Here is an 18,562-nt window from a genome sequence, read left to right as displayed (position 1 = left end):
TAGAGTAGCTGGGTGAACTCATGGAGTGGGAAGAGGCGCTCGGCATAGAAATAGGGGGAGGAATCTGGATCAAAGCACTGCACAGGGCGAATTCACCTCCCCATGCTCAGGGCTGTGCCTAATGTAGCTAAAGATGGTGGACAGAGGCTACATAACCAGAACTCAAATGAGTGGCTTCTGTCAGAGGTGGAGGACAAATGCAAATGGAGCCAAGGAGACCAGGCCAACCACACCCACATGTTCTGGGCATGTCCTAGACTTGTCGGGAACTGGGCAAGCTTCTTTGAGGCCATCTCCAGGGTTGTGGGAGTTGTTACGTTCTAGTGCATTGCAATGATTGAGTCCGTACACCAAAGAACATCCAGTTTGTGACTAGTTAAGATTTATTAAATTACAATAACGTGGGTAGAAAATAATACTAATACTACTAACGATGTGTAAACTGATAACAACTAGAGTATGAGAGCTAATACAAAACACAACTATCTACAACTCCTCACCCAGATTCCCCGAGGTTGCAGTACCACGTGGTGTAGTTCTACTGCCACATGCTAGTTGTCTAATATATTAACATACAGAATTGCTTATGCATATAATTACATCCCTTTCCTTTAGATTTTAACAAAACTATAATATACATCAGTTCAACCAAATATATGCAAAGCATAACAATTCAGATTATTTACAATTACAGTGTCCACTACAGATTCAGTCTGCCATGCTTCTTTCAAAGTCTCGTTGACCTTCTAAGCTTTTGTTGATCCGCCAAATCTGCTTGACATTCTGGTGGCTCTGAGGATGCCTCGGTTGGAACTGCATCTTCAGGTTGCACATTTGCTTCTTGTTCTGGTTGCGTTGGTTTGGATAGACAGACGTTTTCACACACATCATCTGCTGGCAGTGAAGTAACAGGTTGCTGAATTTTTAACAAAGCTCTTCTGTTCCTCCTGAGTACCCTTCCTTGCTCTGTGATGACTGTGTAGGATCTCGAATCTATCTTCTGGATCACTTTTGCACACTTTCATCAGTAGTTGTGATGGTGACGAACCATTGTTCAATGGTGATGCTCGATTACTGAGCAATGCCAAATATGGATCATCCTGGCTGTCCAGCGATTTTCAAAGTAATTGTTTCACTATTTGCACACGTTTCTCTGCCTTTCCATTTGACTGTGGATATAAAGGACTGGATGTGACATGCTTGAAGTCATATTTCTGCGCAAATCCCCTCCATTCCTGACAACTAAAATATGGGCCATTGTCACTCATAACAACCTGTGGAATGCCATGATGAGCAAAGATAGCTTTAGTATGCGTGATGACACACCTGGATGACAAGCTGGATAGCTGTGCCACTTCAGGAAAATTGGAAAAATAATCTACGACCAGTAAATACTCTTTCCCTTCGAGATAAAACAAGTCTATACCTACTTTCTTCCAAGGAGGTGTCACCATGTCACCCATCTGCATTGGTTCTTTCCTTTGTCTATATTTGAATTATTGACATGTCATGTATTCCTCTACCATCCTTTGAATATCCTGGTTGATCCCTGGCCAATATATTGTGTATCATGCTCTCCTTTTACAGTTTTCAATTCCGAGGTGGCCCTCATGAGTTTTTATGTAAAATTTTGGCTCGCGGAGACAGTGGTATTATTGGCCGGGATTCTCCCCTATCCGGCGGAGTGGGGGGTCCCAGCGTGTTGGAGTGGCGTGAACTACTCCGGCATCGGGCCACCCCAAAGGTGCGGAAGTCTCCCCACCTTTAGGGGCCAAGCCGGAGTGGTTCCCACTCCGCCGGCTGGCGTGAACGGCCTTTGGCGCCATGCCAGCCAGGGCCGAAAGGACTTCGCCGGCCGGCGTAAATCCACGCATACGCCGGAGCATCAGCGGTTTACTGAAGTACGTTGCACGTTTCGCTCGTTATTTCTTCATGTTTTGGTCTTGGATAGTGTTTTCGTTTGATACTGGCATTGAGATCTTTAGGATCCTTGCATATTCTTAAATCGTTCTTGCGTTTCTTAACACACACACCATTGAATTTACCCAATCTGTTGGATCTCCAATTTTCTTGTCCCCCAGATTTATCATTCTATCAAGTTCAGCTTTCAGCCGATCCCTTAATGGTGCTGGTACTTTCTTAGGTGCCTGTATTACAGGTTGCGCATTATCCTTTAGTTGAATTCGGTAAGTAAATTGCACGAGGAGTGATTGACTGGGGAAGGGCTGTGGATGTTGTCTTCATGGACTTTAGTAAAGAACTTGACAAGGTCCCTCATGGCAGGTTGGTGTAAAAGATTAGATCACAATTAGGCCCCTCAATGTGAGAATTCCGCACCTTTGGGGTGGCCCGATGGCGGAGTGGTTCACGCCACTCCGACACGCCGGGACCCCCTGCCCCGCCGGGTAGGGGAGAATCCCGGCCTTTCTTATAGAATTTACAGTGCAGGAGGAGGACATTCAGCCAATCGAGTCTGCACCGGCCCTCGGAAAGAGCGTCACATTTCAGCCCACGCCTCCACCCCATAACCCAGTAACCCCACCTAATCTGTGGGCACTAAGGGGCAATTTATCATGGCCAATCCACCTAACCTGCACATCTTTGGACTGTGGGAGGAAACTGGAGCACCCGGAGGAAACCCACGCAGAAACGGGGAGAAAGTGCAAACTCCACACCCGAGGCCAGACTTGAAACCCGGGTCCCTGGAGCTGTGATGCAGCAGTGCTAACCACTGTGCCACCACTTTTGCAAGTGACTCTGACCTTGCAGCGCACTCGGCTGTACAAACAGCACACCTTGTCTGGAGATAACTGCATAGTGACTGAGGCTCTGACACCACAACAATTTTCTTCAACACCAATTCAATCTCACAACAGCCTGGAACAGTTTTTAAAAACACAGCAAATTTATTAAATAAGCAATTAACAAGTGAACAGTTTTGTAATAGTTTTATATTTACAGCAGCTCTGTGCAGATACAATATGAAGGTTTGCAACTCTAAGGTCTCATCAAATCTTCAGTCACGTGTCTTGTCAGTGCACACATTCTTTGTCTAACTATGAGGAATATTTGTCTTCTTTTCAATTTCTCGCCTGCCAACTCCCCATCGACACCAACCCCCCTCCCGACACCATCCCCTCCCTCCCGACACCACCCCACCCCCTCCTGACACCACCCCCCCTCCCGACACCACCCCCCCTCCCGACACCCCCCCTCCCGACACCACCCCCCCCGACACCCCCCCTCCCGACACCACCCCCCCCCCCCTCCCGACACCACCCCCCCCTCCCGACACCACCCCACCCCCCTCCCGACACCACCCCCCCTTTCCCGACACCACCCCCCCTCGCCAAACACCACCCCACACCCCTTCCGACACCCCCCCTCCCGACACCACCCCCCCCTTTCTGACACCATCCCCTCGCTCCCGACACCACCCCACCCCCTCCAGACACCATCTCCCCCCCTCGCCGGACACCACCCCACCCCACCCCCCTCCCGACACCATCCCCTCCCTCCCGACACCACCCCACCCCCTCCCGACACCATCTCCCCCCTCGCCGGACACCACCCACCCCCCCCTTTCCGACACCATCCCCTCCCTCCCGACACCACCCCACTCCCTCCCGACACCATCTCCCCCCTCCCAACACTATTCCCCATCGCCTGATGCCATCCCCCCCACCTCCCAACGGGGTCCATGTCCTCCCAGCAGATTCCCGTTCTCGAGTTTCCCAACTCATGATAAACCTCTTCTCGCAAAAGGTGTTGAGAATGTGAAACTTTCTACCACAGGGAGCGGTTGAGGCAAATATTACAGATCATTGAAGAGGATAGTTAAGTGTTATGAGGAAGAAGGGAATAGGAGTTTATCCTGAGCGGGTGAGATGAAGAGGGGTGGGGGGGTGGGAGGGTGGGGGAGGGAAGGCTATTGTGACGCACAACCCATCAGTATAGACCATTTGGACCAAGGAGCCTGTTTCTGTCGTGTCGTACAAAAGCAAATTACTGCAGATGCTGGAATCTGAAACAGAAAATACTGGACATTCGCAGCAGGTCTGGCAGCATCCGTGTAGTGAAAAAGGAGCTAATGTTTCGAGGCTGGATGACCCTTTGACAGAGCTATGGCAAAGAGTTACCCAGACTCGAAGCGTTCCCTCCCTTCTCTCTCTCACAGATGCTGTCAGGCCTGCTGTGATTGTCCAGTATTTTCTGTTGTCAGAGATCAGCTGGATGGTTTCAGTGGAAAGCTGCAATTCTCCCTCCCGTGCACCACCTCCCAAAAACTACTGAGTCAGCAAGTCAGTTGAAAATTTCAGACCCCAGGTAGACAGAACCCAGTCAGGGTATTATTATAACGGCAGCACACTGGGTAGATGGAGTTAAAGACACAAATCAGCCAAGATCGAGTAGAATAGTGAAAGAGGGACTGAACGGCCTCCGCCTGCCTTCTACGGAGGATAATCTGGAAATACAAATTATCCACCCATTGGGGAACCCATGCGTTGAAAGTAGGCTACACCAGTGCAAACCCGGGCAGCATGGTGGTGTAGTGGGTTAGCCCTGCTGCCTCACGGCGCTGAGGTCCCAGGTTCGATCCCGGCTCTGGGTCACTGTCCGTGTGGAATTTGCACATTCTCCCCGTGTCTGCGTGGGTTTCGCCTCCACAACCCAAAGATGTGCAGGCTAGGCGGATTGGACACGCTAAATTGCCCCTTAATTGGAAAAGAATAAATTGAATACACTAAATTTTTTTTAAAATAGCAGTGCAAACCTCAAGGCAAAATTGGACAAATGACAGATGCACTCCTGGAGACAGTAACTAACTCAGGTAAGGGTGAAGAAAAACAAAAACTCAACAATTCAGAGAAGGAAAAAGCCATTCAGCCCCTCAAGCTGGCTTAATTAGATCACTTAATAAGATCATGGCTGAAGTGATCGTGGCCTCAACACTACTTTCCTGTCTAGCCCCTGATAACCCTGCCCTTACTTGCTGATGAAAAATCTAGCTCAGCCTTGGCCACACAAGATCCACCTTGGGAAGTCAATAGGTTAGTTTGGAAGTCTCTCATTGGCTCAGGGGTTCTGTGCACAGACCCTCTAAATCAATAAAGATCTTTAATTCGGACCATCCGTACATCACAGGGCAAACGTCCCAAACACAACAGAGGGAAGTGATATCAGTAAACGTTATAGCATAGCCGAACATGGCCCATAATAACCAGTCACCTTCTCACTGTGACCAGTAAATGTGCAAACGAAACAGGGCGGCCACATTCTTGCAACTACCTCTGGCTAGCCCAAGGACGAGACGCCAAATACAGCCATAAACGAGTGAGGCCTACAGGGGTCTTCCGAAGATAACTGTCTCCCGGGTGGAAACTTCGGCCCCAGGCAGCTCCAGAAAACCCAGACTGACGTGGAGTTCCACCGCCTGCTTGTTGCTAGCCTTCAGCTCACAGAATACACCCTGGGAACCTGGGGGAGGGGGCGAGAAAAACAAGAAAGTGATAGGGTGGGGAAGGGTGGGAGAGAAAAAGAAAGGGGATGAGAGAAATGGAGAGTGAAACAGAAGGAGAGATCGAGAAAGAGACCAGAGGATGATGGAGGGAAAGAGAGAAGGGGGTGGGATGAGGCACAACAAGAGAGAGAAATTGAGAGGAAGAGAGAATGACAAAGATAAGTCATGCATCATTCTAACTTCGACATACATCATCACACCATCAGCAGCGTTGGTTCAAAGTCCTGGGACTCCCTCCCTAACAGCACTGTGGATGTATCTACACCACATGGGCTGCAGCGGTTCAGGAAGGCAGCCCATCACGACTTTCTGAAGGGCAATTAGGGATGGGCAATAAATACTGGCCTTGACAATGACCCATGAATCAAATTTTAAAAAGAATTTCCAATTCTCCTGAGACAGTGTTGTTGGTGTTGTATAACACTTCTCTGTGCATTATAATCCAGAATTTTACATTGCAGACGGAGCTTATTTGCCCCATCAAACCTGCGGCAGTTCTTCAAAAGACTGGGCCAATTGGCCCTATTACACCGTGTCTTATCATATAACCCTGTCATTGTTCCCCTTAGAGTTTGCTTTATTGGGCGAAAATCATATTGTGGTGTGAGAGTTTTGTGTTGGAACCATTCTTTATCCGACAACGATTTTGTAATGAGTTATTGCTTTTATAGAGAGTTGTCAGACATTGAAAAGTTTTAGTGCAATGCCCACAATTAATTACTTTTTGAAATGCATGTGGTTTGTATCGTGACAAACCCGTGATTTCATTTATTCTTCGGATTTGGGCATTAAACTTTGCACTGCAGGAGTGCTGCACTATCTGAGGTGCTATGTTTTGATCAGATCACATTCTCGGGCAATGAGGGTGTACAACTTGGGCCTCACAACTGGTACCCACAAATATGAATGAATTTGTGTAAAGATTACGGGCGGGATTCTCCCAACGGGAGTGTAAGTGCCGACGCCGGAGTAAAAACCGGAGTGTTTTACTCCGGCATCGGCTCCCGTTCCCAGACCCCTATTCTGGGATCTCTGTGGGGCTGGCAGGGGCGTGGCGCGATTTGCGGGGGCGGGACCTCGGTGCGGCGTCGGAGACCCGGCGGCGCATAAAAGACGCGGAGCCTTGGGTCCGGCGCATGCGCAATTGGGCAGGCGGCAACTAACGCACGCGCAGTGGCCGTCCTCCCCCAGGCCGCCCCGCACAACAATAGCACAGGGCTATAACATTGCCAGCAGAGGAAAGGAGGCCCGCCCACCGATCGGTGGGCCCCAATCGTGGGCCAGAGCCCTTCAGAGGCCTCCCCCCCCCGGTGAAGGAGCCCCCCACAAGCCGCACCCCGAGCGTTCCCGCAGAGTTCCCGCCGGCAGCGACCAGGTGTGAATGGCGCCGACGGGACTGTCGTGTCGGAGCGGCCGAGCATCCAGGCCAGAGAATCGGCGGCCCCGCCGTTTCCAGAGGCCCACGGCCGGCGCCGTGCCAAACGCGCCGGCGCAAATGGCACCGATTCTCCTCACCTCGGAGAATCGCGCACCGGTGTCGGGGCGCCGTGGCGCGGTTGCTCTTATTCTCCGGCCCGGCTTGGAGAATCGCCCCCAAGCTGTCAGTTGAGAGATTAAACAGAACAGCAGCAGTCAGCATCAAACAGGAGACAAGGACACGGTCACCCAGAGAGAGAGCTTTGTGGATTAGAACTCAAGGAAGGAGATTGAAGAGACAATTGGAAGTGTGTCCAGTGTCCTGACGATGGAGGTAAACCCCAAATTACTTACAGACTCAAACAAGACATATGTTTTAAAAAATCGACATGAAAGACAAAGATGGCTGAGCGTGTAAATTCTGAGAACGTAATACTGTATTCAGTGAATGTCTGAGAGGTTCAGTGTGGGTGACACGAAGGGAGAGACAACGGAATGTCACACCTTCTCTCAAAGGAAGAACCCATGCAAATATGAACTGCATCTTCTGTGGAGATAATGGAAGCTGATTGTCATCTCAGCAGGAATTATATCCTGAAGGTTATGCCCCATTCCTGTTTTGTGGGTTTTCCTCTCCCAGGAATACTCAAAAGTCTGGGATGAAAAACCAGCTGCACACATGGTCAGTGTGGACTAGTGCTGAGCGTGACAGAGTGTGTGACGTACCCAAAAAGGCAGCAGAGATTCCCCCCCCCCCCCCCTCCACCTACACATTGGCTATTCTTACAAGGCTGGTTTAGCTCAGTGGGCTAGATAGCTGGTCTGTGATGCAGAACAAGGCCAGCAGCGCGGGTTCAATTCCCATACCAGCTTACCCAAACAGGTGCCGGAATGTGGCGACCAGGGGCTTTTCACAGTAACTTCATACTTGTGACAATAAAAGATTTTTTAAGAAACAGGTAAAATAAAGGTCTCACTCTTGCTCTCTCTCTGATTGCTGATGTAACCATGTCAGCAAAGCCACAACTGAAAAGGAAGCAGGACAATTTAGAGTAAATAGGTACTTGTTCGCCGGCGTGGACATGATGGGCCGAAGAGCCTCTTTCTGTGCTGTAAAAACTCCGTGACTCTATGAACGTCTCAGCTAAAGTGCAGGACCCTGGAATCTTCAAACCACCTATTCGACTGCTGAAGTCAAGGCTACTGGAACCATAGGCGGGATTCTCCGCGAACCGGCGGGGCGGGCACCTCCGGCGTGAAGGAGTGGCGTGAACCACTCCGGCGTCGGGCCGGCCGTAATGGATTCCGCACCTTCAAGAGCTAGGCTGGCACCGGAGTGGTTTGCGCCTCGCCGGCCGGCGCGGAAGAGGCTTGGCGCCAAAGAGCTTCCGCCAGCCGGCGTGAGTTGGCGCATGCGCGGGAGCGCCAGTGTGTGCTGGCGTCATCCCAGCGCATGCGCAGGGGGGGGGAATCAGTGGGCCCCGATTGCGGGCCAGGCCACCGTGGGGGCACCTCCCGGGGCCAGATCCCCCCATTCCCCCCCCCCCCCCCCCCCTCCCGAGGACCCCGGAGGCCGCCCGCGCAGCCAGGTCCCGCCGGTAAGTACCTACTCTAATTTGCGGCGGCGGGACCAGCCAAAACGGGCGGCCACTCGGCCCACCGCAGGCCGGAGAATCGCCGGGAGGGGGGGCCGCTGCCAGCGGCCGCCGACCAGCGCTGCGCAATTCCCACCCGCCAAATCCCCGGCGCCGGAGAATTCGGCAGCTGGCGGGGGCGGGATTCACTCCCCCCCCCGGCGATTCTCCAACCCGGCAGGGGGTCGGAGAATCCCACCCCATAAATCTCAAACAACTGCTCTCAAACACCATCTACTCCTCATTTGACTGATTCAAATTTGGTTTCTTATTTTTGGACTCACTTCTCATTTCTAATCTGTGTGAATGTAATTGCAAGTGTTTTATTATTTTCCTCACATTTCGGAGTTAATAAACTCGCTCATCTTTAACTGAAGAAAACCTAGTTAAATTCTTCCCTTGTAAAACATGAATATAAAAAGGTATCTGCTAGGGATGGGATGCTTTTTAAACAAATCTTATTGTGACCAACCGAGGGATTAAATGAAGAAAGGGCGCCAGTTCATCCCTCCTCACCTGAGAATATAAGAGATTGGGGGTACCCATCCAGAATTTAGCAAATTGATGCTTGCGCCAAGATAGTTTCACAAAGAGGATGGAGGATAACAAACCTGTGGACCGTACACAGGGATCAGTGATAACGCTGGTGAAAGAGGAATTGCTGTAATTCAGGGAGCAGGGCGGGAATGATTCAGGGAGCTATGTAGGAGGGACATAGGTTGAAGGGCCAGAGGGACATGGGGTGACGGGTCAGAGGGATATAGGATGCAAAGGTCAGAGGGACACACGAGGGACACGGAGTGAAAGGCCAGAGGGATACTGGGGGGAGGATGGGTTTCGGAAGTAAGAATTGCAAGGATACGAAGGGATAGGTTGGTTTGACAAAGCAGGTAGAGAAGACTGGTTAGCCCTTATGGATGTTTCCTCGGGGCAGCACGGTGGTGGAGTGGATGGCACTGCTGCTTAACGGCGCTGAGGACCAGGGTTCGAATCCCGGCTCTGGGTCATTGTCCGTGTGGACGTTGCACATTCTCCCCGTACCTGCGTGGGTTTCACCCCCCACAACCCAAAGATGTGCTGGGTAAGTGGATTGGCCACACTAAATTGCCCCTTAATTGGAAAAGATAATTGGGTACTATAAATCTTTTAAAATATGGATGTTTCCTCAATGTTCTTGTATTAGCTGAATAACATTCAGAACACCCACCGTTAGCTTTTAATGCAGACATGAGGCAGATGACCAAATTCCTGGCTTCACTGGAATCCAGTAACTGTGGATGGACATTCAATTGGAGAAGCGAGGGGAAGCGGTAGAGTAAGGAATCTGGAAAACTGGATTTCTGGCGGAAAAACATCATCAGCTCCTGAAAATAAAATAAGGAAAATGTGTGACAATTGGAAGCAGTTGTCTGTCCTGTGTCATCAGCCATGATCTAATTGAATGGCGGAGCAGGCTCGAGGGGCCAGATGGCCTACTCCTGCTCCTAGTTCTTATCTGTTCGCAGTCGAGATATTTTTGTGACTATTGTATATTTCCCAGTATAACTGTTTAAATTCAGCAGAATCCAGTCCCAAGCTCTATTCATCTACAATGCTCTTGCTTGGGTCCTCATCGAATGCCGTTCAACCACCTCACGCCCTGTACTCACTGACCAACACTGGGCCCTGGTCTGGTCCGACAACATCTCCATGTTCAAATCCTCATCCTTGAATTCCCCCCATGGGCCTTGTTCCCTCCTCGGTCAAATGGAGCACCATTACTCATTGCAGCTTCAATGCTGTGCTGTGGCTCAGAGGGTAGTCCTCTCCCACCTCTAGGTCACAAAACCCGACATTCGGTTTCACACAGTCACCCGAGGCCCGAATTGAACCCGGGTCCCGGTTCAATTCCAGGGAGGGGGGGGGATCATTGTGGCATAATGGTAGCATCAGTTGTACTAGCAATCCAGAGATTTAGACTGATGCACTGGGTTCAAATCCTACCGTGGAATTGGAATTAATAAATCTTGAATATGAAGCTATTCTCAGTGATGATGACCGTCGTTGCTCGTTATGAAAATCCATCTGGTTCAAGAATGTCCTTGAGGGGAGATAATCCACTGTCGTCCTCACCTGGTCTGGCCTAGGTGTGACTCCAGACCCACAGCAATGTGCTTGACTCTCAACTGCCCTCTGAAATGGCCAATCAAGCCTCTTTGTTCAAGGGCAATTAGGAATGGGCGCCAAATGCTGGCTTTGCCAGCGACACCCATATCACATCAAAGAATGTAAAAACTGTTTCTTTACTGTTACATTCCATACACCTTTTGTAATAAAAATGAATACAACAGTTACTTTCCCAATTGCGTACTGAATGTTAACTTTCTGCGTTTTGTGTGCAAGGTCTCTCTGAATACGACCACTTCCCAGTCTCTTAGCTTTTAAAAAAAATTTGTCTTCCTACCTTTCCTTCCAAAGTGGCTACTTTAACACTTCCACCGTATTATGTTCCGCCTCCATAACTTTGCCCACTTACTGTCTGTATGGATTGGATTGGATTTGTTTATTGTTGCCGCCTCTTTGTGTCATCCACAGAGCTTACTTTTCAATAACTTTATACAGAATCATAGAATCAAGGCCCATCTGCACCGGCCCTTGGAAAGAGCAGCCAACTTAAGCCCACGCCTCCACTCTATACCCGTAACCCAGTAAACCCCACCTAAACCCAACTTTATATCATCAGCAAGCTTCAATATATTACACGCGACAGGATTGTAAATAGTTGATGCTCAAATAATGTGCCTCATGGTATTCCACAAGTTAGCGCCTGCCAACGCGTAAATGTTACATTTATTCCTGCTCTCTGTTTTCTGTCTATTAATCAACCTTCAATCCATGCTGATATATTGCCCCCAATCCAATGAGCCCTAATTGTGTGTTGTAGCAAACATAGTTTGTGAAAGGAGGGATATGCCCCTCCCGGTGACTTTCCTCTCAGCTAGTCCTTTGGGAGTTCCCAAGGCCTTACCTGTGTCGGAGTGAGGTTATCGCGGGCTGTCGGTTTGGAGTACTTCTCCTGCATTGCAGGATACCAAGCAGCCTCACATCCCTTCAGGAAGGACCTGACCTCCAGGGCTCCGCATGCACAGCCACACGCCCCCTCCTCATCCTCCAGTACGAAGCAATAGTCGGGGCATAGGGTTAGGAAATGGCCCAGGAACCTGGAGGCGAGCGACAAAACTTCATGAGCAATCTGACCGGCTATCCTGACCCAACAAATTCCCAAAAGGTAAAAACCAGTAACTTGGACATGAAGAGTGCCAGTGAAACTTGGCCGAACTGCCCTTGTATACCTTGAAATGGAACTCCAGTATTATCGGTGCCAGTGTTACTTATGTTTTTTTTTACTGGGATGTGATTATTCTGCACTGGTTTTCCCTTCTTGGAATGCAAAATACTGCGGATTCTGGAAATCCCGCATAAAAACAAAAAATAAAACATGCTGGAAATGTTCAGCAGGTCAGGCAACATGTATGGGGAGAGAAACAGAGTTACCGGCCAGGGCTTTCCTAACCCACTCCCTGCAGTATGGGAATTCCCGCTCAAAGTCCACCGACCTTTGGCTGGTCCGTCAAATTTTCCGTCCCGCCCGAGACAAATCCCGCTCTGGGAAATGCCGGAGCAGGTTTCAGATTGAGATGGCCTTTCGCCAGAAGTGAAGAAGGCGAGAAAGGGAAGGGTATGTAATCAATAGAAAGGGGGCAGGAAGGACAAAAGCGAAGCTCTGTGATCGTGTGGAGGGCAGGAGACATTGAATGATGAAAGATTTGATGATGTAACAGCCAAAGCCTGTGTGGTAATGGGTACGGTAAAGACACAAAAGTTGTGTTGCATGGAAACCATCTGAATGCATCATGAGAGGATAAAGGAAGAAAGACAAGACTAACCCAGTAAAACAAAAATAAGTGAAGGGGAAAAAAAACAGATTGAACAAGATGGGGGCAGAAGCAATAATTTAAAATTGTTGAACTCGATGTTGCGTCCAGAAAATGTAGTTCTGAGTCGAAGGTTCCTCAAGCTTGCGTTGAGCTTCACTGTTATAAAGAAATTAATCCTTTCAAGATTGTCAACTTGGCCTCCCTGTATCCTAGACTACTTCAGGAGCTCAGAGCTGAGGGAGCGTCACTAATGTGGAGATACTAGAAAAACTGAGAGGGTCCACTCGATACAATCCACTCTCTCCAGTCCCAATTATTTACCGAGTGGAATCTGCCCGGACCTGCGGAGCCGGGTTTGGTGGACGTGGGGCCTGGAGCAGGTTTAGAGAATCTAGCCTGATCATGCCAGAGGCAGGACCCAATTGACACCGGCTGCGAGCACAGCAATGGCAAGCAGCTAATTATCAATTTGGCCCCTGATTGGGGCAGGTTGATGATGCTACCACCACCCCACTGAGGCTGAAGGTAGGCTGTTACCTGGGGGTGGGGTGGTCAGGGGGGAGGAGGTGATACCTCTTAATAGCTAGCAAGTTGGCTGCGAGGCCTCTAAATCCTAACCCCCATCACCCCTCAGCACCCGACAGTCAAAGGACCCAGCTGAGGTCACACATCCTCTGTAGGGATTCCTTCCCCACACTGATGGCCTGCCACATAGGAAATCTTCAAAGGGTGCCTCCACCTTGAGCAGCCCTCCTGGGCACCCACCTACAATAGCAGTGCCCACCTTTCCTGACAGAGTTATCGGCCATCCACAGCCATGGGCACTTCAATTCACCCTCCTGCCAGTGGAACCCACCCACCATCCTTGATTGGACGCTGCTCCCAGACCGGGCTTGTGCCATTGGCTGGTTAGCAGGAAGGTCACAGAGGTGGGCGGGACTCGGACACCATCAGGGTCGGGACCTGGAAATGGTGCCTACTCCAGAGGATCTTTGAGAGTATTCCGCCCACTATCTCCACATTCAACGTTGTTGGAAATTTGCACTGTTAACCAAGATCCATTGATATTTATTGATATTTTATTTTGAGTTCTTGAGCGGCAACCATAATATTTGTTTAGACTCTTGTCATTCTGCACACAATTCCACAATTTCAGTCTCCATCTAGAATGATTACCTGTCTCCAATCAGATCAGTGTCAATATCTGCTGCATCTTTCTCCTGTGACTTGGTATTGTGGATATCTCTGCATACAGAGTACAAAGCTTTCTGTAAGAGAGAGCAGACATGCAGCACCCTCAATGATAAAGGTGCCTGTAGCATACAAAACATCGCAGGTACTCTTTCAGCAGCATTATTAGACTAGGTTTGTTCAATTGAGGGAATCAAGATGGCATCAGATGATTACTGGAATAGAAACAATGTTCAGGGTTAGGGGGAAAAGGCAGAGGAACGGCACCAAGTCATAATGCTCGATTTCATACCCCGCCACGTACTGAACTGACAACAACCAAAACCTTCACCCGAGGTAGGTTTAAAGGAGGGAGAGTTTGTCTCCTGTCACAGAGAGAGTACGAGGTAGAAAGCACAATGATTAGAGGAGGGTACTCCAGAGCTTTGGGCCGAGGCAAAGCCACCAGTGGAATACGTAAAAGACCAAATTGGAAGAAGTGTTCCATCAAACACTCCCAGGACAGGTACAGCACGGGATTAGATACAGAGTAAAACTCCCTCTACACTGTCCCCATCAAACACTCCCAGGACAGGTACAGCACGGGGTGAGATACAGAGTAAAGCTCCCTCTACACTGTCCCCATCAAACACTCCCAGGACAGGTACAGCACGGGGTTAGATACAGAGTAAAGATCCCTCTACACCGTCCCCATCAAACACTCCCAGGACAGGTACAGCACGGGGTTAGATACAGAGTAAAGCTCCCTCTACATTGTCCTCCTCAAACACTCCCAGGACAGGTAGAGCACGGGGTTAGGTACAGAGTAAAGCTCCCTCTACACTGTCCTCATCAAACACTCCCAGGGGTTAGATGCAGAGTAAAGCTCCCTCTACACTGTCCCCATCAAACACGCCCAGGACAGGTAGAGTACGGGGTTAGATACAGAGTAAAGCTCCCTCTACACTGTCACCATCAAACACGCCCAGGACAGGTAGAGCACGGGTTTAAATACAGAGTAAAGCTCCCTCTACACTGTCCCATCAAACACTCCCAGGACAGCTACAGCACGGGGTTAGATACAGAGTAAAGCTCCCTCTACACTGTCACATCAAACACTCCCAGGACAGGTAGAGCACGGGGTTAGATACAGAGTAAAGATCCCTCTATACTGTCACATCAAACACTCCCAGGACAGGTAGAGCACAGGGTTAGATAAAGAGTAAAGCTCTCTCTATATGGTCCTATCAAATACATCCAGCGGAGAGGGGCAAAGCTTTCATCTGACATGGGATGTCATTCAAATGTTATTTAGCAGAGATGAGGGGGTTGCCTTCACATCCATTCCCCACTCAGTCCCCCAAAACGCACTGTTATAAACAAAGAACAAAGAAAATTACAGCACAGGAACAGGCCCTTCGGCCCTCCCAGCCTGCGCCGATCCAGATCCTTTATCTAAACCTGTCTCAGGTCTACTTCCCTCTGTTCCCGCCCATTCATATACCTGTCTAGATGCTTCTTAAATGATGCTATCGTGCCCGCCTCTACCACCTCCGCTGGTAAAGCATTCCTGGCACCCACCACCCTCTGCGTAAAAAACTTTCCACGCACATCTCCCTTAAATTTTCCCCCTCTCACTTTGAAATCGTGACCCCTTGTAACTGACACCCCCACTCTTGGGAAAAGCTTGTTGCTATCCACCCTGTCCATACCTCTCATAATTTTGTAGACCTCAATCAGGTCTCCCCTCAACCTCCGCCTTTCCAACGAAAACAATCCTAATCTACTCAACCTTTCTTCGTAGCTAGCACCCTCCATACCAGGCAACATCCTGGTGAACCTCCTCTGCACCCTCTCCAAGGCATCCACATCCTTCTGGTAATGTGGCGACCAGAACTGCACGCAGTGTTCCAAATGTGGCCGAGCCAAAGTCCTATACAACTGTAACATGACCTGCCAACTCTTGTACTCAATACCCCGTCCGACGAAGGCAAGCATGCTGCATGCCTTCTTGACCACTCTATCAACCTGGGTTGCCACCTTCAGGGTACAATGGACCTGAACTCCCAGATCTCTCTGCACATCAATTTTCCCCAAGACCCTTCCATTGACCATATAGTCCGCTCTTGAATTTGATCTTCCAAAGGTGGGACATGGTGCCGCTATCGCTGGCGGGCAGAGTGCAATCCGTCAAAATGACGGTTCTCCCGAGGTTCTTGTTCCTCTTCCAGTGCTTGCCCATCTTTATTCCTAGGGCCTTTTTTAAAAGGGTGACCAGCAGCATCATGGGATTTGTTTGGGCGCATGGCACCCCGAGGGTGAAGAGGGTCTTCTTGGAGCGGAGTAGGGATGGGGGGGGGCTGGCGTTGCCCAACCTCTCGGGGTATTACTGGGCGGCCAACGTGTCGATGGTGCGTAAGTGGGTGATGGAGGGGGAGGGGGCAGCATGGAAACGGATGGAGAGAGCGTCCTGTGGGGATACAAGCCTGGGGGCCCTGGTAACGGCGCCGTGGCCGCTCCCTCCCACGAGGTATACCACGAGTCCGGTGGTGGCGGCTACCCTCAAGATTTGGGGGCAGTGGAGGCGACATAGGGGAGAAGTGGGGGGCTCGATGGAGGCTCCGTTAGGGGGGAACCATAGGTTCGTCCCGGGGAACATGGATGGGGGATTTCGGGGATGGTATAGAGCGGGCATTAGACAGCTGAAGGACCTGTTTATCGACGGAAGGTTTGCGAGCCTGGGGGAGTTGGAAGAGAAATTTGGGCTCCCGCCGGGAAACATGTTTAGATATCTGCAGGTAAAGGCATTTGCTAGACGGCAGGTGGAGGGATTCCCTGCGCTCCCCGCGAAGGGGGTGAGTGACAGGGTGCTCTCGGGGGTCTGGGTCGGGGAGGGGAAGATATCCGATATCTACAAGCTTATGCAGGAGAAGGAAGAGGCGTCAGTAGAGGAGCTGAAAACGAAGTGGGAGGGGGAACTGGGGGAACAGATCGAAGACGGGACATGGGCTGATGCCCTGGAGAGGGTAAATTCTTCCTCCTCGTGTGCGCGGCTTAGCCTCATCCAATTCAAGGTGCTGCATAGGGCCCACATGACTGGGACGAGGATGAGTAGGTTCTTTGGGGGTGAAGATAGGTGTGCCAGGTGCTCGGGGAGTCCAGCGAACCATGCCCATATGTTCTGGGCATGCCCGGCATTGGAGGAGTTCTGGAAGGGGGTGGCGAGGACGGTGTCAAGGGTGGTGGGATCCAGGGTCAAGCCAGGATGGGGACTCGCGATCTTTGGGGTTGGGGTAGAGCCGGGAGTGCAGGAGGCGAAAGAGGCCGGTGTGCTGGCCTTTGCGTCCCTAGTAGCCCGGCGAAGGATTTTGCTACAGTGGAAGGACGCGAGGCCCCCAAGCGTGGAGACCTGGATCAATGACATGGCGGGCTTCATTAAGCTTGAGAAGGTTAAATTCGCCCTGAGAGGATCGGTGCAAGGGTTCTTTAAACGGTGGCCACCTTTCCTCGACTTTCTGGCTCAACGATAGGGTACTGGGACAGTAGCAGCAGCAACTGGGGGGGGGGGGGGGGGGAAGTTGATTATGTTAGCTTATTTTATTTAAATTTGATTTATCTAATTTTAATTTATGGTTAAGTTCTCTTGTTTGGGGGGGGGTGGGGGAATGTGATACATGTGATGTTACGGTATGGGGGGAATTGTGGGTGTTATGGGGCTGTTAGTTGCATATTACTGCTTTTTGCTATACTTTTTGTTATATTTTCTGTAAAAAATTCCAATAAAAAAATTAAAAAAAAAAAAAAAAAAAGAATTTGATCTTCCAAAATGCATCACCTCGCATTTGCCTGGATTGAACTCCATCTGCCATTTCTCTGCCCAACTCTCCAATCTATCTATATTTTGTTGTATTCTCTGACAGTCCTCCTCGCTATCTGCAACTCCACCAATCTTAGTATCATCTGCAAACTTGCTAATCAGACCACCTATACCTTCCTCCAGGTCATTTATGTAGATCACAAACAACAGTGGTCCGAGCACGGATCCCTGTGGAACACCACTAGTCACCCTTCTCCATTTTGAGACACTCCCTTCCATCACTACTCTCTGTCTCCTGTTGCCCAGCCAGTTCTTTATCCATCTTGCTAGTACACCCTGAACCCCATACGACTTCACTTTTTCCATCAACCTGCCATGGGAAACCTTATAAAACGCCTTACTAAAGTCCATGTGTACGACATCTACAGCCCTTCCCTCAATTAACTTTGTCACTTCCTCAAAGAATTCTATTAGGTTTGTAAGACATGACCTTCCCTGCACAAAACCATGCTGCCTATCACTGATAAGTCTATTTTCTTCCAGATGTGAATAGATCCTATCCCTCAGTATCTTCTCCAACAGTTTGCCTACCACTGACGTCAAGCTCACAGGTCTATAATTCCCTGGATTATCCCTGCTACCCTTCTTAAACAAAGGGACAACATTAGCAATTCTCCAGTCCTCCGGGACCTCACCCGTGCTCAAGGATGCTGCAAAGATATCTGTTAAGGCCCCAGTTATTTCGACCCTCGCTTCCCTCAGTAACCTGGGATAGATCCCATCCGGTCCTGGGGACTTGTCCACCTTAATGTCTTTTAGAATACCCAAAGCTTCCCCCTTCCGTATGACAACTTGACCGAGAGTATTTAAACATCCATCCCTAGCCTCAACATCCGTCTTGTCCCTCTCCTTTGTGAATACCGATGCAAAGTACTCATTAAGAATCTCACCCATTTCCTCTGAGTCCACGCATAAATTCCCTCTTTTGTCTTTAAGTGGGTCAATCCTTTCTCTAGTTACCCTCTTGCTCCTTACATACGAATAAAATGCTTTGGGATTTTCCTTAACCCTGTTAGCCAAAGATATT

General features: G+C 49.9%; 1 protein-coding gene across 5 annotated transcripts in view; it reads right to left on the bottom strand.

Moving 5' to 3' along the window:
• Nucleotides 1-411: 411 nt before the first annotated feature.
• Nucleotides 412-18,562, bottom strand: part of si:dkey-183c6.8 (protein O-GlcNAcase) — a 75,639-nt gene continuing 57,488 nt past the window's right edge. For 2 of the 5 annotated variants that reach the window (XM_038793163.1, XM_038793165.1), the window contains 4 exons: nucleotides 13,665-13,756; nucleotides 11,579-11,771; nucleotides 9,779-9,935; nucleotides 4,195-5,478 (listed from right to left, as the gene is read on the bottom strand). In XM_038793163.1, the coding sequence (XP_038649091.1) occupies nucleotides 5,342-5,478; nucleotides 9,779-9,935; nucleotides 11,579-11,771; nucleotides 13,665-13,756 (579 nt within the window). In that variant the 3' untranslated portion in view covers nucleotides 4,195-5,341. Of the gene's footprint in view, nucleotides 1,170-4,194; nucleotides 5,479-9,778; nucleotides 9,936-11,578; nucleotides 11,772-13,664; nucleotides 13,757-18,562 lie in introns of those variants that run through there. The other 3 variants (XM_038793164.1, XM_038793166.1, XM_038793167.1) reach the window with 3 other exon arrangements.

This window comes from Scyliorhinus canicula, chromosome 3 (genome assembly GCF_902713615.1).
Source record: "Scyliorhinus canicula chromosome 3, sScyCan1.1, whole genome shotgun sequence".
NCBI classification, from domain to species: domain Eukaryota; kingdom Metazoa; phylum Chordata; class Chondrichthyes; order Carcharhiniformes; family Scyliorhinidae; genus Scyliorhinus; species Scyliorhinus canicula.
This window is presented reverse-complemented; position numbering and strand designations above follow the sequence as displayed.